This window comes from Calonectris borealis, chromosome 8 (genome assembly GCF_964195595.1).
Source record: "Calonectris borealis chromosome 8, bCalBor7.hap1.2, whole genome shotgun sequence".
Lineage (NCBI taxonomy): Eukaryota > Metazoa > Chordata > Aves > Procellariiformes > Procellariidae > Calonectris > Calonectris borealis.
The window spans coordinates 31,186,711-31,203,328 of NC_134319.1; the positions used below are offsets into that span (position 1 = coordinate 31,186,711).

At 43.2% G+C, this 16,618-nt stretch overlaps 2 protein-coding genes across 6 annotated transcripts in view; one reads left to right on the forward strand and one right to left on the reverse strand.

Annotated features, from left to right (window-relative positions):
* Nucleotides 1-17: 17 nt before the first annotated feature.
* CENPL (centromere protein L) lies at nucleotides 18-5,382 on the reverse strand. The gene is made up of 4 exons (XM_075156791.1): nucleotides 5,245-5,382; nucleotides 4,693-4,944; nucleotides 3,395-3,937; nucleotides 18-2,018 (listed from the first exon to the last, which is right to left on the reverse strand). The coding sequence occupies exons 1-4, from the start codon at nucleotides 5,380-5,382 to the stop codon at nucleotides 1,947-1,949; spliced, it is 1,005 nt and encodes a 334-aa protein (XP_075012892.1). The 3' UTR covers nucleotides 18-1,946.
* DARS2 (aspartyl-tRNA synthetase 2, mitochondrial) overlaps nucleotides 5,327-16,618 on the forward strand; it is a 26,564-nt gene continuing 15,272 nt past the window's right edge. For 3 of the 5 annotated variants that reach the window (XM_075156776.1, XM_075156774.1, XM_075156775.1), the window contains exons 1-12: nucleotides 5,327-5,513; nucleotides 5,837-5,977; nucleotides 7,004-7,103; nucleotides 8,482-8,548; nucleotides 8,836-8,937; nucleotides 10,130-10,225; nucleotides 11,222-11,345; nucleotides 11,990-12,036; nucleotides 12,762-12,868; nucleotides 13,682-13,751; nucleotides 14,306-14,485; nucleotides 15,311-15,418. In XM_075156776.1, the coding sequence (XP_075012877.1) occupies nucleotides 5,342-5,513; nucleotides 5,837-5,977; nucleotides 7,004-7,103; nucleotides 8,482-8,548; nucleotides 8,836-8,937; nucleotides 10,130-10,225; nucleotides 11,222-11,345; nucleotides 11,990-12,036; nucleotides 12,762-12,868; nucleotides 13,682-13,751; nucleotides 14,306-14,485; nucleotides 15,311-15,418 (1,314 nt within the window). In that variant the 5' untranslated portion in view covers nucleotides 5,327-5,341. Of the gene's footprint in view, nucleotides 5,536-5,836; nucleotides 5,978-7,003; nucleotides 7,104-8,481; nucleotides 8,549-8,835; nucleotides 8,938-10,129; nucleotides 10,226-11,221; nucleotides 11,346-11,989; nucleotides 12,037-12,761; nucleotides 12,869-13,681; nucleotides 13,752-14,305; nucleotides 14,486-15,310; nucleotides 15,419-16,618 lie in introns of all 5 variants that reach the window. The other 2 variants (XM_075156777.1, XM_075156778.1) reach the window with 1 other exon arrangement.

A 16,618-nucleotide genomic window follows, 5' to 3' on the forward strand; every position in this document is an offset into this window, starting at 1 on the left:
ACCCCTATTTGCAGATAAGCATGTAAAAAAAAAAAAAGGAAAGTAGCTTTTCATTCCAGCAATACCTTACAGCTAGGCCATAGTAGATACCACACATACATAGCAAAGCATCACTCTTAAAAGCTGAGTATGGCTGTAGTTCATATACATACTCTACTGTCGTTTCATATGCTATTAGTCTGTGTTCTTAAGGCAAGGAAGAGGTTAAAAGAGGCTATCTGGAATTTAGTTTTTTAGGGATTATTTATGCAAATTTGTTGGAAAGAGCTGAGAATTAGATTTAAAACTAAGCCATGGGTGTAACAGTCTTGTTTTCAAATCAAATACAGGTGCCAGTTATGTCAGACCTACTCCTGCTTTACCCAGTGTTCTTCTGAGAGTAGCCTTGAGATAGCAAACTTTGTCTAAGATGTTTCAGAAAAGGAAACAGAAGCACCAGAAGTGATAGTTTAAATAGCTGCTGAGCTGTCAAGACCTTCAGAAGATTGCTTAGCTGCTTCTACCAGGGTAAGAGTTACCACTTTACAAACTGTAACCTCTACAAGCAAAAATAATCCATTTTCAACTAGTAAACAAAACCTAAAAACAAGTGCATGTTTCTTTGGCTAATTCTGGAGACAGATTACTAAAAATAGATTAGGAGCTAGGCTGGTTCATGTCAGTGTTGCTGGGGAGAAGAATGACGAATGGTTTTAGTGACAGCTGACAAATAAATGCTAAAATTATGTGGTTGGGCAAAGAAGGGAAAACTTGCATCCCTGCCTAGGGGGAAGGTCACAGCACAAACTCATCAGACCTTAGATATGCTGCACAAGGGTGAAGCTATTACAAGTGAATTGTATAGGAAGCTAGACTTTAAATATTGCTGCTCACCTTTATTTAATTGCTCACCTATTATTTAATAGGTAACAATTAGTAGTTTAGTCAGGTAAACTATAGTTGTAAATAAACACCACACAAATATATATTTAATCAGATATAGGTGATCTTTACTTTGCTCAAGACCAATCGATTGGCAAAAGATAGCAAATATTTTCTTTATTTAGTACTGTAATACAAAAATCAGAACACTTAGTATGTACTTACTCTACTTCCTTTCTGCTCACTTAAGCTATAGCCAGGCACCGTGTACTAGCTCTCTGAACTCCTACTTGCTGTAGAAGGGAGAGATATAGTATAAAATTTTAGCACCCATAGCTCCAACCCCCCAGCTCTCTAGCCTACAAGATGACATCCAAGGCAACAAATATCAGGCAAAGAATAGTAAATATCTAGCTTATACAGAGACCTCCATTTCCTATGTATTAACTTGTCTGAGAGAACCAACAGGCTGGACACACAAGGCAGTTGTCAGTCTCATGCTGTTTGCCTTAGCTCAACCGGGATGCAGATGAACACTTTATGACCATTACCAACTGGCCTTAGCAAGCTAGAAAGGAAGGTAGAGACCTGGATTTTTCTGCCCTGGGTTGTAGAGCATGCATCCTTTCTCAGGTGTGCTTGACTTTGCATTTAGACTGGCCCAAGAGTAGTCACAGTTTAGCTAAGGCTAAGGTCTGTATAGCTTAGGCTATCTAGTTAAGTGGAAACCAACTCGCTATTTGAAACAACAGAAATACCTGTCAATAAGTTGCATCCAAGAATTTGCAAAGTTTATCTCCTAGCCCCTGGCTGCTATCTACACATAAATGAACAGAGTGACTATGATAAAGCAAAGCTATTAGAAGTTTGTACTGTAGCCCTTCTTTAGGGGAAAATGTCTGCTTGTCTGCTGTGCATGACATTGAATTACACCTAGTTACGGAGTTGAGTGCAGGAGTTAAGAGTCCAGCTTTGGACAGCCAGCATGAAAGGAAAGATGCTGCAGGAATGAGTTTCCAATCAGTTTCTCAGCATACATCTTCCAACAGTAAGTTTTTTAGCGTGAAGATTTACTGAAATGACTCTCACTGTATCTGAGAGATTGCTAGTTCGGTCAGTAGCATCAGCACTCCAGTTAGGTATTGGCTTTGTAGAAACTGTAAGAAAGAAAAAAAGCATGTCAAAACAAAAATTGCAGTTGCCTACCCTTAAATGGTTGGAAACCAACTATCAAGTGTTCCATGTGATTAGTCAGCTTCTCTGTTGTTGTTTGCAAGGTACCTTTGTTACTATTTTGACCCTGGATATGGAGAAAACACACATGCCTACATGCTGCTCCTTTGAGAGCCCTCCGACTTCTGCTCCTGTCCCATGTGAAGCAGGGTACCTAGAAATACCCTGCTCCTACTCCAGCTTTTTGGAAGGAGAGAATCCTAGCACTTCTGCTCCTTTGGCTGCCTCTCTCCTTCTATGCCAGTTTCCTTGAATACCCCTATTTTCCCATAGTGAATATATGTGTCTAACTTGAACTCATTATCCCTATTGCGGAGGAGCCATAACTGAGTTTACAGAACACACTTTCCAGAAGAGAACCCTTCTTCAGAAAGCCTATTCAGTTGAGTATCTCTTATGTTTACTTACTTGCAACATAAAGTTGTTTCAGCCACTTTTAAACCACTACAGGTAAGAACAGGCAATGTAACACTAACATTTAGTGATTTGCAGTTGTCCTACTGAAGGGCAAAATTGTTAAGAGATGCTTCCCAGCAAAGCTTATTTTCTTTCATTTGATAAACTCATGCTCCAGGAAAGAGGTGTATGAGTGGGGTCCCAGCTGTAGCCTCTAACATTCCCTCTGTACCCGGAACAATGAAGCACGCATCATAGACAGACTAAATTTAAGCAATTGCATTTACACAAATTGTTCTTTAACTCAGAAGATCACATTGTATTGCTTGAAGAAACTTCAGGAAGGATTAATCCTCTATGGTTCTAAAGCATATTATAGATACTTCTATAGGGAGACCAGAACCTTTATGAAAAGGGTTACGAGTGAAGTAGTTTTAAGCAAGATGTTTTGACTCTTAAGATCATCTGTCTTTTGGCCCACCCACACACCAGTGTTTTATATAGCAGGTTAATTATATGTGTCTTCTGTCTATCTTAATAACTGCAATACTAGAAAACTAACTTTTTTTAAAGGTGTTTGATTAAGTTAGGGATCTTTTAAGCCTAAGTTTTGGCCAATGGGCAAAGAAACTTTCCTGTTCATACTGCAGCTAATACACCTACTTCAAGGCCAAGACTAGGGTTACTAGCTTCTGCTGCAATACAGTAGTAAAATATTGTATTGATAGCTGCTCCAACACTAGAACTAATTATGACTGATAAAAGCTGAGGGTTTAACTACTTGTAGGAAACCATGCATAAGAAACACGAAACCTTCATTTTTTAAAGTAAGGCATTTCTAGTCAGGTACAACTTTTTTATTTGTCCTGCATTAGTTAGGACAACATGCTACTTAAAACCTCACCTTTATAATTCCATCACAGTGTGCTGAGGCAATTGCTGTAGAAACTTTGACCAGTTTTGTAGCTGACAAGTAGATCTTAAAGTGTCTGTGGAAGTGAGAGTAAAGGCAGTCCATAAAGACATCCACCTCTTCTTGAGTGATCTCTCCTGGAGTTTTTTGGACTGTGTCCCACAGAGCTTTTGCATCCTCCGGATGAATGGCGTACGAAATATCCAGAGGGTGGGGCAGACAGGGGACAGAGAAAACAAGTTCCATGGCAGATGCAGTTTTGTCCACTTTGCATCCAGTCCACATAGCTGCCATCCAACTGAGATTGAGAGGGCTGATGGCTAAACGGCGGAAGCAGCAGTCAAAAGTCTTCTGAAACCAACTTCCAACAATGGACGTGTAACTCTCTGCCCCACTAGCAAGAAACAAAGGTAAACAAGTGAAGTCCTCTGGCACGTTCTCGGAAAGGTCATCTCCAGACACACAGCAGAACCAGCCCGACCATATCAGTTTCTCTTCTGAGTTTTTTGGGGAAGCTGGTGATCTCGAAGAAAGCTGGGATGGGGAAAAGAAGCATTTGAATGCTACAGAGCAAGTTTGACTTTTTTTAGCCAAAGATGGTTTCTCTTCTATAAATTCAAGTGTTTGGTAGAAGATTTTTCTCAGGACCTCACATGCAACATTCTTTTCTGTAAAGTTCATACAGTTATTCAATCTATCCACTACATCCCTAAAAGATGCAGGCAATTCTTTTGAAAACAGCGGGAAAAGCACTTTATACTTCATTAGGAACAGTCCTAACATCTAAGTTTATGCTGCTTAAGAAGAGCCAATCCATGGTACATCCTATAACCATTGCCATACTGAACTTGGCCTTTCATTAGCATCTTTCACTTGAGGCAAAGCATTTCAGAAATATTAATTAGACTTGAGCTATGGCCAGGCAGGATTATGCCAACTTTATCCAGGAAGCTACAAAACCTGTCTGACTTCTTGCAGTAAATTGACTGTTGAACTAAAAAATTAGATGAAGATTGCTCCATATAGTCTTACTCTGATCTTACCAAAGAGTTGAACTCAAAATTGCAGTTAAACATATCCATTGCTTATGAGATGTTCTGTTTAAGTTAAAAATAGACAGGACTCACTTTCATTAAATCTCAACAGCTACTACAGTAATTACTCCATACAGCTAGGGTGTAGTGGGGTGTTTTGTTTTGTTTTGTTTTCTTTAAGGAGACAGAGCAAAAACAACTTGTAAAACGCAAGTCTCAATTATAATTATCGAAACTGCTAGGAAGACTCCTTACCTGCACGAGAATCGCAGCCTGGTCTTGGTCACTACCTTTCAGGTCTGCAAGGCTGGAGACAACCACTTTGATGTCCAGCTCAACCCCTACTTCCACCGCCAGTCCCTTCTGCTTCTCGGCAGCGATAAAAGCACTAAGCAGTCTAGCGTAATCCCTCAGACGAGCGTCAGAGAACCTGTACAGAGGGGTCACGCTGTATAAGGTCCACTGCTTGCGCAGTAGAAACGCTGTTCTCTGGGGATCTGCGTTTTCCTAAAAAGAAGAAAAAAAAAATTAAGAAAATAATATTACAACCCAACGAACAAGGCTAGCTGCCCCTTTCAGGGCTTGCAAAAGGACCCCCAGCCCGCACGGCCCGGGCTCCGTGCCCGAGCAAGGCGGTTTTCCCGCCTAGCAGCGGTGCCGAGCGGGAGGCGGCAGTGCTGAGGCGGCAGCGAGTCCCGCGGACGCGGGGAACGGAGGGGAGCGAGCTCGGCCGGGGCACAAGGGCCGGTGCCGGCGGCGGAGCCCGGCTGAGGGGACGGGTAGGCCCCACCGCCGCTCCGGCCCTACCTGGGAGGGCGGCGCTGGCGGGAGCAGCCGACCGCCGGGGCTGAGCCCGAACCGCCCGTGCGCCCGCCCAAACAGCGGCCCCCGCGACAGCCGCCCGATGCTGGGCAGCGTCCGCGCCGCCCCGTCCGCCGACTCCATGGCCGGTACCGACCCCGGCGCCGCTCCCCGCCGGGCGCCGTTTGAACCCCTTTCCCGTCAGCCCCTGCGGCGCGCTGGGCGGGCGCCGCCCCGGCCGCCATATTTGTGGCGGGCGGAAGCAGAGGAGGGAGGTGGCGGCGTTTGGCTGGCGGGGTGAGGTTCCTTCGGCCTGGCCGCTCTGCTGTGGCTCGGAGGCCTTTCCCCGATAGAGCGCGGGGGAGCTGGGCCTTACCGTGAGGGGACCCGCCTGTCTGCGGCTGGCGGCCTCCCGGCCCTAGCTGCAGGGGCTCCGCTTCCCGCCGGTGCCCCAGGCCCCTCCGGGAGACGGGCCTCCGGAGTAGGGCCGGCCCTGAGGGGGAGAGGCTGAGGCTCGGGGGCTGGCGCTTTCCCTCCTTGCGTCTTTATTTTTAACGACCCGCAGGTTTGTGACGGTCCCCTCTTGTTTCTGGTTCAGGTGCAGGCTGCGAAATGGCCCTTCCCCGCCTGCTGCGGCTGCTGCCCAGGGCGCTGACCCCGCTGGCCGGCGCGCTGGCCCGGCCGGGCTGCGGGCGGGCTCTGCACCGGGCGGCCCCTGCCCTGGTACCGGCGGCTCCAGGTGAGAAAGAAGCGTTTGTCTTATCCCCGCCGCCGCCTCTTCTGGGTTTTGGTGTTTTTTTTTTCTCCCTGGGACCCAGGTCAGGGTGGTCTGCAGAGGAGAGTAAAGGCACAGTCATGATAAATTGTTTTCCCTGGATCATTTTTAAAAATGTCTTCTCCAAATCATGTTTTTATTTGACTTTTGGTATCGCACAGTGAATTGTGATTCAAAGTATATAAAAACCAATCTGTCTAACTTTATTTTTTTTTCCTGAGCTTCTACTTTGCTTTTTTCCCCTTCTTTCTTCTGTAGCAAACAATCTATAAACAACAGGGGTAGCTGAATGCCTAACGTGAAAACAAACCTTGCCCTCTCCTTTATTTTTACAGCCTTTAGGCTGTGATGAAGGTAGCAAGGGAGACTAATTCATGTAATTATACACATACATACATGCCTAGGTAGTAACATTCTTCAAATTTCTCCTTGCAAGCTGAAACTCCAGCACGTTCTGTAAATGGTGTGCTTGGTTTTATAACTAAGTTGTGATGCTAGGCACACTGGGGCCCGTGGAAAGTCTTCTGTAGTCACGGTTCAGGCCTTTTAGCAGTAATTGCAGGCAGGAAACTGTTCAATGTACACCTGCGTGGTGCGTGCCAGTATGTTTCAGTGTTGGTTTGTCAAGCCCCCTTTCTCCTGTGTCTTCTAGATTCGAATGTGGAATTGTCAGCGTGCCTCAGGACTGATCTGCAGCTTTGCCTTCTCTTGCTCCTGAAATTTGCAGGGCAACAGTTTGCAGCAAGAATGTGTTCAGCTTTCTGTATGAAAGTTTGACTGAAGCATAGAAATAATTCCTCTTAAAAACTTGTTTAGAATAATTTCATGTCCTATTTGTGCCCTGATGTCTTACAGCAGCTGTATTGGCGATACATGGAGTAATTTCTTTGTATATGTCTAAATTATGTCGGTGTTGGGGGGTGGAACTCTGTAACTGTTTTGTCTTGCTTATCTGCAAAAGCCGCAAAAGAATTTATTATTTTATTCAAGACTTCAATAGCTTCGTCACTCGGACCAACACTTGTGGAGAGCTGCGTTCTGCTCATGTGGGACAAGAGGTCACACTGTATGGATGGATTCAGTATCAAAGGTAAACGCAAACCAAGGTGAAAATGGAGATGCTTATTTGCCAGATCCAATGTATGCTCTAGGCCTGGATTCAAACACTTTTTTTATGCTTCAGGCTATCTTTTCATATCCTGCAGTAGTCACTTCTGAAGCAAGTAAAACAGTTGAGAACTGTGCCAGATCAGTATTTAAAACTTCAGAATTTCATACAGATGTTAATTGATCCTCATTACAACACTGTAAAGCAGTTAAATATTATTACCCTTGTTGTATAGGAGAGAAAACAAGTAACAGCACATTTATAGCAATTCTAACAGCTGTGAGCAAGTAATTTCTTTTATATAGTGTCCCTAAATTTTAAGGAAACAGTGCGGTTTGTCTTTTCAACTACAGCATCTAATGATGCAATTTTGAAGTATGCAAGCTTTGTTTAAAAAAGAAATATTAAGAAAAGGTAGTAAGCAGAGGATGAAATGTTAATTCCAACAGTTTGCTACAGGTGGCGTGATATAATCACTCCTAATGGAGTTGTACATTTTGTAAATGTAAGGTGAAAAGCATGTCTGCATACAGCATGGACAATGCTCCAAAATATTCTGATTCTGGGTATGTGCTTGTAAAATGGAGATAGGTCCTGTGGCTTTGATGAAATAAATCTGTATCAAAAGTTGCGGTTTGTGTTTTACAGTCCAGAGAGGATGGTTTTTATCCAGCATTGTTCTGCAGTGATAGTCGGTATGGGTTGTTTTTTTTTTTTTAGGAGGTCCTGAGCATCTTGCCTTTGAACAGTCGTGGGTGGAGTTCCAGGAAGCAGAGTTAGGATTGTTGCAATGAGATTGTTGCACTCTTGCTTTTAAAGACAGCCAGAGCATGTTCCATTTGACAGCTGCTTGATGGATTAAGTACAATGGTAGCTGTCTCTACTGCAGCTGAAGAGATCAAAATTTATGATTCTGGATCTAGGAGTGTGGATTGTTCATGTGAAACTTTTTATGGGTGTTCTCTTTCTTGTTTTGTGGTTGGATTTTTTTTTTTTTTGTATCCATGTGAACTTTAGTTTTATTGCTCATCTAAATGTGTTTATCTGAATGATATTTCCCAGCAGGAAATTGCACATATCCAGAATCCCCGCTCTACATGGATTAATGTTGAAGTTAAAATCCTGCCTCTCCTGGTTATTTGCACATTGTTTGTCTGTGGCTGGGCAAAATCTGAAACAAATTGTTCAGATTAGATTTAGATGTGGGAAAAGTATCTGTACATACATTACTTGGAAGTGCTTTGAGATTAGTCACAAGGTACAGAAAGTAGCTAGTTGCCATGTGCTTTGGCTTAAAAAGCAGAAGACTACTGAATTCTTGAAAAAAACTGTTTTTCCTTTTGTGTTTTTCATGGATTAGACAAGGCCTGTTTCTGGTTTTGAGGGATTTCCAGGGTCTGACCCAGATCATCATTCCACAGGATGAGGTAAGTGCTACCAAAATATGAGTCTCTATCACTTTTGTTTTTCCTTTGGTAGCTTGGGTGCAGCAGACGTGGAGAGCAGAACGAAGTAATTTGTCAGACTGAGTGCTCTGACTCACAAGTAGATGTAAGTGTTATAGTTTCTGAGCAACAGAAACATTAATGCTGTTTCCTCTGGCTTACGGCGAGTCATCCCGGATTCAAATGGGCTGTTAAGAAATGAGGCCCGTGAGCGTGATGTATTTGTCCTGTTCTTCGAATTCCTGTGAGATGTTGTCATCTTCTTGCAGGCACATTCCCATGTGAAGAAGCTCTTGTCTAATGCCCCTGTGGAGTCTGTTGTGCGAGTGACTGGAATTGTGTCCCCTCGGCCCCCAGGGCAGGAGAATCCGGTGAGGATGTTGGGGTGTCTCAGGTGTTTTGTTCCTTGTGGAAAAGAGCACTGAATAGTAGGATTATGGTAGGTTTTGTGTCATAGCTTTGCCATGGGTTCTGGGTGTGTGACAGCCTATCCTCAGATAATGTGAGGTGAAATAACTGCTATGACATGTAACTTAAGAGAACCTCAAAGCACATTACAGCCCTTTGAAAAGATAATGGCTAGTTTTTTCAGGCTTTCAAAGTGTGGTTGAGAATTACTTTTTCTTGAAAGTAGGTATTGTCATCACAAGTTCCACAGCATGTGATGACCTATTTCTCACTCAGAATAGATTTTGCTGTTCTCTAGGAAACAGAAGTTGAATAATTTTTTTAGTGTTATGCATTCCTCAGCTCTCACTGTAATCAGCTGTAGGTTAATCTGTCAGGATTGTACGTATGCCATCACTGGCAGGCCTAAAAAGAGAACCTGGATTTATGACCATAACTTTCTTGCTCTGACAACTTATAGATATCCATAAAGAAGGCAGGCTTCAAGCAATGCTTTTATTTCTTTTAATCATTTATCCTTTTTTTTGGAAGGTTGTACATAATTTCCCCTGGTAAATAGAAAGAGTTCTGTAGGATCAAATGAACTTTGATGCGGTGCAGTGCTAAGTGGGGGAAGCTGTCTGTTCTCCCTGGGGATCTAAGAAAAAGAAGACTAGTTCTGAGAACTGGTGTTCAGAACTGGAAGTTCTGAACAGAACTGAACAGAAGTCGCCTTTTTTGACTTGTATTAAGGACTGATGGTGATACTGCTAATGCACACTAAAATGTATACTGCGTGGTTTCATTGAAGCTGATGGAACTAGTATTTTGTCCAAATGCGTGTGCCCTAGCAGGGTCTGTGCCTGACTGTTCCTCTGTGCTCAGCATGTCCTTCAGGGAGAAGGCAAAGGAAAAGTAAGTATATTTCTTGTAGAGATCAGTATGCTACCGGGAAAGAACATGCCATCTTTGAAGTGACTTGTGTTTTTCTGAACAGAAGGGAAATCTAGGAGAAATCTGTCCTTGAGAGAAGTTCTCTGAGTTATACTGTGTTAGAAGGCAGGGAGGATAATCACATGGGTTTCTTTTTTCCCCCGACCATCTGTGAAATACCTTTGTCCAATTGTTTTCCTTAAGTTTTGAATCTAATTTTTTTTTCTTGCCTTTTTGCTCCAGAAAATGCCAACAGGGGATATTGAAGTGAAGGCGGAGACTGCAGAGATCCTGAACTCCTGCAAGAAGCTACCTTTTGAAATCAAGGATTTTATCAAGGTGTCCGTGTTTTTTCTTTTTTTACCAAAGTGGTGGCTTTTCAATAAATTGGGAATTTGCCCAGGGTGATGGTGAAACATCTGAGAGCTTCGTCTGGTTCTCCCAGCTGTGCTTTGGGAGAAGGATGGTATTTAAAATAGGGGTGCTGCTTGTTAGCTGTGAGGATGTAATTCTAATTAGAGTTAAGCAGAAAACAAGGCTTAAATGATTCCAGTGCACCGGGTTTTCAAATATCACTGTAAGAACAGATGGTAAAGAGAAGAGTGAAAGAAATCCAGCTATGCTAGCTTTTTTGAGAGTGTGAAACAGAACCTGCCAATGCACTTCTCTGTTTTAAGGCAAGGGTGCTTAGCCTTATCTGGACAAGTAGATAGTCAGCCAGAGAATTTTCTTCCTCTGTAAGTACACAGTCTTGTAAGAGGTTAGTTTTAGTTCAGGCTCCATGGTGTAGGAGTGGCATCGCTGTTAATTGAAGATATTCTTTGTGCCATTGAAACTGTGACTGATAGATAGGTGTTGGAATTGGGAGAACTGGGTCCTGTTCCTTCCATGTTTTGGGTCCTGGACAATTCCCATCATCCACACTACTTCAGTTTTCCTGTCTGTAATAAGGATGTACCACCATTTAGTTGTTCCTTTAGATCTATGTATGATACCACTCCTCTGCTTAAAAATCGCAGGGAGGATTGCTACAGTCTGTTGCAGCGGACTGAGAATAAGGAGAGCTGAAATCCTGAGCTTTGTTGAGGCAGCTATTATCACAGTGAATGTCTGTCTGTTTTGTTCTTTTTTTTTTTTTTTTTAAGTAATTATTGTGCATGGAAACACTCTCAGTGGCTGATGTTTGTCTGTGTAGATTGTGGGTAAAGAGTGGGTTGTGGTAATAGAGCAGCGTCCTTTTTTAGCTTCCCCCTTTTGTCCTGTGGCTTTAGGAGCAGTTTCATTGGACGTGTAATTTGAATTTTTCTCTTAATCCTAATTATCTCTTATCTCCAGAAATCAGAGGCCTTACGGATGCAGTATCGCTACTTGGACTTGCGTAGCTTCCCGTTGCAGTATAACCTGCGGCTGAGATCACAGATGGTGATGAGGATGCGGGAATATCTGTGTAACCTCCATGGTAAGAAAAGTGCTTGAAGAACAGCATGCAGCAAACAACATTTTAGCCCTCCCTTCTTTTGTTTCCTGTTGCTGGGAGAGATTGCCAATCAACTTGGTACTCCAAACTGGTCCCACTTAGTAAGGACATGTTTGCTTGCAGTGGGGTCTTTAGAGGGATGTTGGCAGGCCTGAAGAACAAAGTATGTTGAAATCTCTTAGCATGCTACAAACTAGTTGTTTCAAATGAGCTATATCCAGTGAGAAAAGGCCTCTTGCAGGTAGTTTCCCTCTTTGGGTCACCCAATTTGAGGCATGTCAAAGGGATGGATTTCTTATAGGGCTTCTGTTTATCTTAAAATCAGGAAATCCTTTTTGGAAAAGCAAAGCCTAGTTCAAAATGGATAGAAAATTAACAATTTTTCACTATATGGAGTCCTCTGTCATCAACAGTTCTGGCAGGACATCAGGGTAGCTCAGAGCCTTTAAATCTGTCATCACACAAGTTCTTCTTAGAAGCAGCAAAATCTGTAGATTTTGGAGAGGCTACGTGGTATGCTAGATTACCTATTTTGCTGACTAACCCTACTCTAGCTTACTTTGTGTCATACTAGTTCTCCCTGCTCTCAGCATATTTTGTGTCTGAAGCATGTGTTTGTTCCTCAGGGTTCGTGGATGTAGAAACTCCAACGCTCTTTAAAAGAACCCCAGGGGTATGTATTCTGTCAGTAATGCATTTTAGCCTCCTGCGATTGCGTAGGCAGTTCATGGTTGAATTATTGTCAGTTGCCACTTGGCCTTCATTGCTGTTCCCTCACTAAATAACAGCTCGGGCAAATTTCTGATATGATACATGGATCCTTATAAAAGCAGAGGGAGTGAAAGGGGAGAGATGGTATCTTGTGTCTTAATTTTGAACCTGCAAATGAATAAAGCTTCTGTCTTGTAGAGCACATGTTGAATGCAAGTCCTATCCTGGGACAGCCAGATTATAAAACCAAAAAACTTCCTCTAAGCACTGTTTCCCCAGCATTTATCTCTTAACTAGTAGGTTACTGCGGTGGCACTACTCGGTAATTTTAATTTCTGAGTTTATATTCCTTTCTTTCATTTCAAAAATAATCACAGAGAAGAGAGCTGTAGCCCAAGAATTGTTGATGCAGCCAACACATGGAGTTCTTGCATTTAAACCCTTGTCTTAGATGGTGTATTGTTATGCATTAGTCTCTCAGGTAGAGAATCCTCCTTTGGGATATTTTGGACCAAGCTGATTAACAAATTTTTTTAAGTGTAATGTACAAACAGCCATTTCCTCACAAGTGGGATTTCATAATGGGGAAAATAGGTCCTTTCCTCTTACGCTTCTAGTCTGTGATCTCTGTCAGGAATTGAGGCCACTTATTTGCTGAACTGTGTAAGCTTTTCTTTCTGATGCTAGGGAGCAAAAGAATTCCTTGTGCCCTCGAGGGAAGTAGGCAAGTTCTACTCTCTGCCACAGAGTCCTCAGCAATTCAAGCAGCTCCTCATGGTTGGAGGCCTGGACAGGTAAGAGTTTCTTGGACTCCTGTTCCCTGCATGTCCCATCCAGAGTTTGCTTGCTTTGATTTGTGAGGTTTTAAATACTTCCCAAAAGCTTACTGCCAAGGGTTTTGTGTTTTGAAGAGGGATCCTTAAATACTTAGGACTGTTCAGCTAAGCCAGGCCCTTTGCTCTCCGCTCCCCCAGCAGAAACACCTCCCAGTAAGAGGAAATGTATCCTGTTCGAAGGTTGAAATCTTCCCTTGTTTTAAATGGAAACCTGATCTGAAGCACAGTCTGCCTGAAGGGCAGAAGATTTAGTGTGTGATAAAAGCCTCTCCAAGCGTAACCTATAGAACTAATTGAGATGAGGCTGGGCAGCTGAGCAGGACTGAGACAAGGAAAGCATGTTCTCAGGGTGCCCGAGTACAAAGCTTTTAACTGGGCTTGTTCCTCCAAATAAAATTGAAGGGGAGGGAGACAGTTCATGCAGTGAACTGCAGGCCAAGTCTTGACCGTGAGTGAGTTTTGCATGGCCCTTCATAGAGTCCAGGTTTGGAGTGGAAGGTGGGAAAAGGGGTTGTGTATGTCCCGGTTGGGACACAGCTCACCTGGTAGTCTCCACGTGCCTCTGGAGGTATGGTTGGAGGTGGAATACAGCTGCTGATATGGTTGCTTCCACTCAAAATTTCATGCTTTTGAGAGGATGGGAACAACCAGGGCTATGATCATCTGCTGCAAAGGGAACAGACCTCTTTTTTTCTTTTTGTGATCAATTCTATAGCCACAATTTAATTTAGGGTACTTTAAATTGTTATCTGAGTGAAAGTCCTATTGCAGGTATTTTCAGGTTGCTCGCTGCTACCGAGATGAAGGTTCGCGGCCTGACAGGCAGCCTGAATTCACTCAGGTAACCAGCTCGCACTGCCTTTTACCCTTACTTACCTTCTGAAGGCTTAGTTTCTGCTAGCTCTTGTGCTGCGTGGGGGGTATAATGTTGTTTGCTGCATGTTTCACAGGCAGCCCTTTGAAGTTAGTATGGGACATGCACAGAGTGGTTACTGTCCCTGGATGACTGCACAGTCCCAGGTGCAGTAGATGTGGGAATTGTGTTGCAGCAGTGATTATGCTTGATGATACAATCTCCTCCTGTCCTGCTGGGTCGGACATCCTGTTCCTCAGCCTTGAGATCCCGGGCAGAGTTAGCCTGGTTCATTCAAGGCTTCTCCTTCTGTCCTCATCATCATTACCTCATTCAGTTATCTGAGGAGATCGTGTGCTGAGTCATCAGGCTGTAGGGAGATCATAAGCACACCCTCAGTCTACTGCAGTCATGCTATGATTTAATGTAGTATGTGGTTTCTTTTTATGCTGGTTTTAGAGTCAAGAGCTTCTGCAAGTAGCAGTGCAAAGGCAAAACCTGTAGCTAATGTGGAATCCCCCCTTCTTGTTTTCTATTTTAAGATAGATATAGAGATGTCATTTGTAGATCAAGCTGGGATCCAGAGATTGATAGAGGGCCTCCTGCAATATTCCTGGCCTGAGGAAAGAGGCTGCATTACGACTCCTTTCCCTTCCATGACATACGAGGAGGCACTGGCTGACTATGGGACTGATAAACCAGACACTCGTTTTGGGATGAAGGTGAGGGTTTGCCCAATGGAAACTTGCAGCTTTTACTTTCTGTTAGTGTTTTAAGAATGTTTAAATCAAGTATATGTGATTGGCTGAGGATCTTAATGCTGTAATTTACCTAAGGTGTCTATCCCATCATTGCTGCTTTGTACAGGTAATCATCTCTTGCACAAGAGAGGGTTTGATTATTTAGTTGTGGGAAAGTGTATGTTTTTAGAATTTTATTTTAAAAATAATGTAGTGTTAGGAAGCAATGTATCTTGACTGTCTTAGGAGCAGAAGCCCATAAGGCACCCACAGATACTGTAAGTGCTTTTCTCTACTGCACTCCAAAGCATGCTCTGGGTGAGCATGCTTTATAAGACAGGCTTCTCCAGCCTTTTAATGGCCTGAAGATATTTTCAAGATAACCAACTACGGTTGTGTGCGTACACTGTTTGTTTATGAAATAAGAGTATGAAAGTATGAAATAAGAATATTGACAAATGTATTAAGAGAAGCAGTGCTGAAACGCAAGAAAGCATCTTACATTTCCCTAGGAATTAATTTTGGGGGTTTCTTTTTCAGTATACAGCTCTCTTCACTGTGGTAGGATGTCACCATCTCAACCTTGGCTTTTCCTGGCTGTCTTGCATTTCTGTTTCTGCAGTGTTCAGCCTCCCAATGGTTATTCCAGCTTGGCCCCATTAATTTCTTTCAACGAACCATTTGATTTCTCTGAGCAAAGAAATGATATCCCAGGGAATGACGTTGAAGGTGTTAAGACACAGGTGCAGGATTTTTGCTTCATGTTCCTACCACCACAACTTTTTCCTACGCTCTCTCCTTTCTCAGATAGTGGATATCAGTGACTTTTTACGAAGATCAGACATTCAGTTTGTGCAGAATGCACTCAGTTACCCACACGGCACTGTCAAAGCCATTTGTATCCCTCAAGGAGTGGTAAGTGGTGCTTTTACATACAGCTTATGGCTTACGTGAAAGAGAAGGCTTTGGGGAGACCTTATTGCAGCCTTTCAGTACTTATAGGGGTCTTAAAAGAAAGATGGGGACAAACTTCAGGGCCTATTGTGACAGGACAAGGGGGAATGGTTTTAAGCTAAAAGAGGGTAGATTTAGACTGGATATAAGGAAGAAATTTTTTACAGTGAGGGGGGTGAAACACTGGCACAGGTTGCCCAGAGAGGTGGTAGATGCCCCATCCCTAGAAACATTCAAGGTCAGGTTGGACGGGGCTCTGAGCAACCTTATCTAATTGAAGATGTCCCTGCTCATTGCAGGGGGGGTTGGACTAGATGACCTTTAAAGGTCCCTTCTGACCCAATTCTATGCTTCCATGATTCTATAAAATGCCAATTTGAATTCCTTTGTTGCTATGGAAATGTTCCTTGCTCTTACTGGGGGAGTGGTGTCCTTCAGGGGACTTGAGATTGGTAGTAATTGATGTCAGGTTGAGCTGAGTGGTGTTAGAATGGAGACAGGAAGAATATATTGTCCTCAGGAAGGGGAGGAAGAGAAGAGAGCTGCAAGATCCCTTGAGGATAGAACAGCCTCTTGAGGCTTCAGCTTGCTTTTGTCAATGATGCCTTCTGATGTGCACCTGAATAATAAATTGTGCCCTGTGGCAAGAGATTGAAATAGAGCCAGGTATTGCACAGCTCTGTTCTGGAGTAGTGAGAGAAACGTCAAGTGGTTACAAGCCCTTCTCATGTTTGCTTTTGTTGCATCTGTGGGCACAACTCATGTCTCACAATGAGAATGTCACAGACCAAATCCAAGGATGACAAAAGATGTAGAAGTTTATTTGACACAAGCTGTGTATTTTGGCAGGGAAGCAGATTTAATTCTGCCTGTGGGCATCTTTGCAACTTGGGCAGTATGGAAAAAAATCTACTAAACACTGAGTTTTATTTGGGGAATAGGACTTTCTGACCATGGTTTCTCTTGAAATGCCTTTAATTTTGGCACAAAGTGCAAGTTACTGGCTTCCCACAAGAGGGCACTAAGGTGTGTGTTTGAGCAAAGTAAAAGTGGCATCTTGAGCCCCTCTAAACATTAGAGTAGCTGGAAAAAAAAAATCAAGATCTTGATGCAGGTCCTCACATCTACTGCATTTCTTTGCACGTAAGAGTCAGAGTCAGC

Bases quoted from the DNA above. Each gene is read 5' to 3' on its own strand.
- CENPL (XM_075156791.1), bottom strand. From the start codon at position 5,382: ATGGAGTCGGCGGACGGGGCGGCGCGGACGCTGCCCAGCATCGGGCGG. The intron at 4,945-5,244 runs GTAGGGCCGGAG...TCTTCTTTTTAG, and splicing joins CGCCAGCGCCGCCCTCCCAG to GAAAACGCAGATCCCCAGAG. The intron at 3,938-4,692 runs GTAAGGAGTCTT...TCCCCATCCCAG, and splicing joins AGGCTGCGATTCTCGTGCAG to CTTTCTTCGAGATCACCAGC.